The sequence below is a fragment of the Chiloscyllium plagiosum genome, chromosome 11 (genome assembly GCF_004010195.1).
Source record: "Chiloscyllium plagiosum isolate BGI_BamShark_2017 chromosome 11, ASM401019v2, whole genome shotgun sequence".
NCBI classification, from domain to species: Eukaryota; Metazoa; Chordata; class Chondrichthyes; order Orectolobiformes; family Hemiscylliidae; genus Chiloscyllium; species Chiloscyllium plagiosum.
Window position 1 is genome coordinate 74960580 of NC_057720.1, and position 6864 is coordinate 74967443.

The 6864-nt window shown below is 40.2% G+C and overlaps 1 protein-coding gene across 1 annotated transcript in view; it reads right to left on the reverse strand.

Moving 5' to 3' along the window:
- Positions 1-4569: 4569 nt before the first annotated feature.
- Positions 4570-6864, reverse strand: part of nuf2 (UF2 component of NDC80 kinetochore complex) — a 31378-nt gene continuing 29083 nt past the window's right edge. The window contains exon 12 of the mRNA XM_043698532.1: positions 4570-4701. Within this exon, the coding sequence (XP_043554467.1) occupies positions 4570-4701 (132 nt within the window). The remainder of the gene's footprint in view (positions 4702-6864) is intronic.

Genomic DNA, 6864 nt, shown 5'->3' on the forward strand with positions numbered 1-6864 from the left:
GTGAGTTGCCTTTTTGAACTGCTACAGTCCATGTGCTACAGTCGACCCACAATGCTAAAGCAGGGGAAAGGACTGGAGATGTGCTTGATAAAATGATACGATTTGGCTCAAGTCAACTAGAAGTAGCTACTTGCAGATAAAATTGTGTCACAGCAGTAGGTGCAATTTAGGGAGGAGATAACAAGAGCAATGCCAATCGATTCCTGTAAAGACACAGGGTGGGAACAAGATCGGAGAACTCGGGAGAGCAATGACCATGAAGATTAGCATTAATAATTTTAAAGAAGTGTAACTTCTGACAGACACAGAGGACTCAATATGGCACAGATGCTAAAGAAATATAAAATACTTAAGAACTGGAGTACTCATACAGTTCGAGTCACATTAGAGAGGATGCAGAGGAGGTTTACCAGGAAGTTGTCTGTGTTAGAGGATCTAAATTGTCTGGGAAATTACATAGGCAGAGGTTTGTTTTCCTTACAGCAGCAAAGGTTGAAAGGGGGATACTGCTAGAGGTGCATAAAATTATGGGCTACATACAGATAGCATGGAAAAGGAGTCAATGACCAATGGGTACAAATTTAAGGGAAGAGGTAAGCAAAGAGGAGAGTGGAGGAAGACATTTTTAACTGAGGGTGGTGGGAGTCTGGAATTTACTGTCTGAAAGGATGGTTCAGTCAGAAACTCTCAAAATATTTAGGCAGTATTTAGATATTCACTTGTATTGTCACTGCATCCAGGGCTTTGTGACAAGAGCAGGAAAATGAACTTAGTGGAATCAGGCTTTTATTGACCAGCGGCCTCTTTCTGTTCTGTAAATATCTGAGTTGACCTCCAATTGCTTTGTTCTCAGAGGAACAGAACTTGCATAAATGTTTTACTGCATTGACTGTAACCCAATTATTACAGTCATAGAGATGTACAGCATGGAAACAGATCCTTCCACCAACTCATCCATGCTGACCAGATATCATAAATTAATCTAGTGCCATTTGTTAGCATATGGCCCATATCCTTCCAAACCCTTCAGATTCATTTATCCATCCATATGCCTTTTAAATGTTGTAATTGTAACAGTCTTCACCACTTCTTCTGGCAGCTCATTCCATACAGGCACCACCCTTTGCATGAAAAAGTTGCCCTCTAGGTCCCTTTTAAATCTTTCCCCTCTCACCCTAAACTTATATCCTGTCGTTCTGGACTCCCCCACCTCCGGGAAAAGACCTTGTCTAACTATCCTATCCATGCCCCTCAATTTTGTAAATCTCTATAAGGTCACTCCTCAGCCTCCGACGCTCCAGGAAAAACAGCCCCAGCCTGTTTAGCCTCTCCATGTAGCTCAAATCCTCCAACCCTGGCAACATCCTTGTAAATCTTTTCTGAACCCTTTCAAGTTTCACAACATCCTTCTGATAGGAAGGAGACCAGAAGAGCACACAGTATTCCAAAACTACCCAAACCAACGTCTTGTACAGACGCAGCATGACCTCCCAATTCCTACAGTCCATGCTCTAACCAATAAAGGAAAGCATACTAAACACCTTCTTCACTTATTTATTAACCTGAGACTTCACTTTCAGAGAACTACGAATCTGCATTCCAAAATCTCTTTGTTCAACAACACTTCCCAGAATCTTACTTTTAAGTGTACAAGTCCTGCCCTAATTTACCTTCCCAAAATACAGCACCTCATATTTATCTAAATTAAACTCCATCTGCCACTCATCAGCCCATTCGTCCATCTGATCAAGGTCCTGTTGTCCTCGGAGGTAACCTTCTTCGCTGTCCACTACACCTCAATTTTGGTGTCATCTGCAAACTTACCAACTATACCTCCTATGTTTACATCCAAATAATTTATGTAAATGGTGAAAAGCAGTGGACCAAGCACTGATCCTTATGACACACCACTGGTCGCAGGCCTCCTGTCCGAAAGGCAACCATCCACCACAACTCTGTCTTGTACCTTCAAGCCACTTCTGTATCCAAATGGCTAGTTCTTCCTGTATTCCATGTGATCTAATCGTGCTAACCAGACTACCATGAGCAGCCTTGTCAAAAGCCTTACTGAAGTCCATATAGATCACATCCACCACTCTGTTCTCATCAATCCTCTCATCTTCAAGAAACTCAATTTAGTGAGACATTATTTCCCTCACACAAAGCGTTGCTGACTATCCCTAAACAGTCCTTGCATTTCCAAATACATGTACATCCTGTCCCTCAGGATTCCCTCCAACATCTTGCCCACCATCAATGTCAGACTCACTGGTCTATAGTTCCCTGGCTTGTCCTTACCACCTTTCTTAAAAAGTGGCACATGTTAGCCAACCTCCAGTCTTTTGGTGCCTCACCTGTGACTATTGATGATACAAATATCTCAGCAAGAGGCCCAGCAATCACTTTCCTACCTTCCCACAGAGTTCTAGGGTACACCCGATCAGGTCTGGGGATTCATCCACCCTTGGGTGCGTGGCTGCCTTTTACATTTTTTTTTACTATTGCTAGCTATTGTCTGATCAACCTCGAGTGATGTTATGACCTCCCTCTGGAGCAGGTGGAACTTGAACCTGGCCTCCTTGTTTGTATGTTTGTTCTTTACCACAAGTGCCTTCTCTTCTATTATTGCTGTACTATATACTTCCCGGCATACACAGAACACCAATCAATCATTTACTGCCTTATCTCCCTTTCATTAGGCCCGTGGAATTCTTAAGTTTTCTTTTACTGACCCTTTTTTTTTTAAAAAAGTACACAGAGTAACAGAAGTTATTTTGGCTTCAGGACAGTGATTTGGAGATGGAGTGTGACAGACAGTACTGCAATGTCAGAGGTTAAGTTTGGAGGGCAATGGGGAGGGTTGCACTTTGGGAGAGGGACAAATGGGGGAAAATGAGAACCGGCTTGAGAGCAAGCAGGCAATTGGAAAATGAGAACAAATACACTTATTTGATCAGCATGAGATTTTCAGATTAAGTGGGTGGAAATGAAGGCCACCAAGTATTTACAAGTGAGTAAACAAACAAGATAATTAATATATAACTAGGATAGGTTGACATCAGGGAGGGAAATGAAAAGCCAAGCTGGTCGTTCCCCAGCATCAACACACTGACCTACATGGAATGGCTTCTGCCAACCCTTTCCCCACTATTAATTTGCACTTCTGAAATAATGGGGTATTTTGGCAACTGGGATTGTACACTGAGTTTTTATTCCCAGCAAAGCAGTACAAGGGTATGTGTTCACTTATTTGCACAATATTGTTAGGTATTTGTTGTGTCACTTGATATTGCAAGTCGTTTTTGAGATCTAAGGCAGAAGGGGACTCAGGTGTATTGTGTCAAACTGTTCTGTTGACCAGAGCTCTCAGTCACAGAAAAATAAAAGAAATCCTGGAGACTCTGAACTTTGTTTTGAGACAAACTCCAGTCTTTCCAAAGTCTGAGGTAAACCTGCCAGATGCTGAGCTTTATTGTGCCAGGTAGGGAGTAAATGAAGCTTTTAAGAGGTTAACATATTGAGAAATGTACTAACAGTTTATTATGCTGAGCAAAATGTATGAGTCAAGATTAGACATTCATGGCAGAGACAACTTTGGAAAACTTATGGGGATTGTACACTAATTTTGTTTCACCACTGTTAGGAAGGATCTTGGGATGTTTTAAAACATTAAACATGCTGTATAAACAAAAGTGCAGCAAAGTATGGTTCTAGTTCTGATTTTGCAAAAACAACAATGAAAGACAGGAGAAAGTATTGTGGAGACTTTCAGGATGTTACCGGAATTGAAAGAATTATTCCATAAGAGTAAGTTGTGAAGGCAATTGCTTTTGCTTCCCGCTCACAAATAAAATTCAGAGAGCCTTAAAAAAAGAAGCCTTAAAAATTACAAAAGGAACTGATGGTGAAAAACTACTTTCATCTGTGGGACAGTTCCAAAAATAGGCCATAAAAATAACTAGCAAATAAAGAATTTGTGTGCTGTAACTTTTTTCAGCAGAGTAAATGGAGAACTTGCTTGCCACAAGCAATGATAAAAGCAGATAATGGGGCTGATAATAGTATTTGCAAGGTGGCTCGTTGCATAGAAAAAAGAAAAATAAAAATAACGTGGGTGGGTGGCACAGAGAAAAAGTGCAATCTTTAATATTTCCTGCTGGGATTTGAAAGTGAATAAGAATTAATTCAGTTCTCAGAATAAAGGACACAAATAGCAAATCATTTTCTGGAATATACATCCTTTCTTTCACCATGGGTGAGTGTTTCAAAGCAACGTTATCCTTAATATAAACTTGCTGATAGCATCTTAACAATGATATAGTTATTAACTTCAGTGCAGCTCATTTAAAAATGTACATTATGCATTGTAAGAAACTATGTTTTCCTCAGTACTTTTTAATAAAGCTACATATAAAATAGTTCAAACAGTGACAAACATACTAGCTTAGACTCAAAAACAACGTAAAACGCTTAAGAATAATTGTCTTTTGTTGAGAAAAAAAGCTGACAGGAGAAGGATTACCAAGATCAGAGATCTACAAGGATTTGAAGTGAACTGCAGTTTAGGTTTCAAATTCTTTCACTCATGGCTTTCTCAAGTTCTGCCATTTGCTTATGTCCTTCAAATGTAGCCTTCTGTGTCACGACAGCCAACCGTTCATGATATTGTTCCAGATCAGCCAGCAGCTTGGAGTACAGATTCTGTTAGTAGATAAATCAAGAACACAATTCAAATTTAATCCAATTACTTTGCATCATCTTTCCCTTCAGAATATTCTTCTGTTACTCATATCATTGTATTAGTTAGGGTCAGGAAGATGAGTGAGGTGGCATGTATTTTTCTCTCTATCACCACCAACACGAACACCTCCTCCTCAGCTGCTGCCGCAACCACCACAACCCCCCCCCGCCCAAAACCTCAACAATTCTTTCACAAGATGAGGGCATTTTTAGTGAGGTCAGCATTAATGCCCATCCTCAATTACCCTGGAAAGGTGATGGTAACTACTTTTTTTTCGACTGACTATAATTATGAGAGTAGGTGCATCACAATGCTGAGGAAGTGCATTCCAAGATTTTGACCCAGAAACAGAGAAGGAATGGTGACATAGTTCCAAATCAGGATTTTGTGCGACAATGAGGGGTTTTGCAGGTGACATTATAGCAGAGTATTTGCTGTTCTTTCTTCCATGTAATAGAGATCACAGATTAGGTAGCTTTAACTAAAGGAATTTTTGAGTTTCTGCAGTGAATGTTATAGATGGCACACATTACCACATTGAGTGGAGGGCATGAATGTTGAAGATAGTGGATGGGTAGAGCTTCTTAAATGTTATTGGAGCTGCATTCATCCAGGCAAGTAGGAGTATTTCATTAAGCTCCTACCTTGCCTGTAGATAGTGAACAGACTTTGAGGAGTCAGGCAATGATTTACTGCCACAAAATTCCTAGCTTCTGACCTACTTTTCTGTTCAGTATTTATTAATCTAGTCCAGTTCAGTTTCTGAATGGTAGTCTCCAAGAAGCTGTAATGAAGGTTGCTATCAGTAATGATAATGCCATTGAATGTCAAGGGAGATGGTTAGATTCTCTCTTGCTGGAGATGGTCATTGCCTGGCAGTTACGTGCCACAAAATGTTACTGGACACAACAGCCCAAATCGGAATGCTGCATTTGGACACAGACTGCTTCATTGTCTGATAAATAGCAAGTGATGCAATTGTCGATGAATATTCCCACTTCCGATGTCATGATGGAGGGAAGGCCAGCTTGATGAAGTGGCTGAAGATGGCTGGGCCCAGGACACCACTGAGGGACACCTTCAGAGATGACTTAGAACCAGGATGACTGACCTCCAACACAAACATGTCTCTTTGTATGAAGCATAACTCCAAGCAATAGAGAGTTTTTTGCCCTTACTTGCATTGACTCCTGCTTATCTAGAACTCATTCATGCCACACTTAGTCAAATGTTGTCTTGATGTCACTTGTGTAGCAGAGAGACTTAGGAGTGAAATTCTGGAACAGAAGGGCTCAGCACTGAAGATATAGGTATCAATGAGGAAGCAATTAAAAGCCGATACTCAAACAACCAGAATTCGAACAATATATATTTGAGGATTAAGGCCAGTGAAGAGTCTATGTGGCACAAAAGCCTCTTTCTGGTCTGAAATGATTGTACACTAAACCACGTTTGTAAAATTGAAAGAAATACAATTTTAAAGAAATGTGTTCAAAATAAAAGTATGAATAACTCACTCCTGTTGAAAATGATGGGCCTCAAATTTTTTAGCTTAGCTCAATTTGTACTTTTAGTTCATAATTTGGTTCACAAATATTAGAGCATCCAGCTAAAATTTAAAAGATAAGTTTGACAGAGTTTATGTTTTGGACAATGTTGACAGCCTTCCTAATAGGGTTAACTCTTGAAGATCCTTTCAAGCAGATTAAATGATGCATTTAGAGAAAGTGCAAAACTTGACCTACTCTTGGGAAGTAAGGCAGGGCAGGTGACTGAGGTGTCAGTGGGGGAGCACTTTGGGGCCAGCGACCATAATTCTATTTGTTTTAAAATAGTGATGCAAAAGGATAGACCAGATCTAAAAGTTGAAGTTCTAAATTGGAGAAAGGTCAATTTTGATGGTTAGGCAAGAACTTTCAAAAGCTGATTGGGGGCAGGTATTTGCAGGTTAAGGGACGGCTGGAAAATGGGAAGCCTTCAGAAAGGAGATAACAAGAATCCAGGGAAAGTATATTCCTGTCAGGGTGAAAGGAAAGGCTGGTAGGTATAGGGAATGTGGATGACTGAAAGATATTAAGGGTTTGGTTAAGAAAAAGAAGAAAGCATATGTCAGGTATAGACAC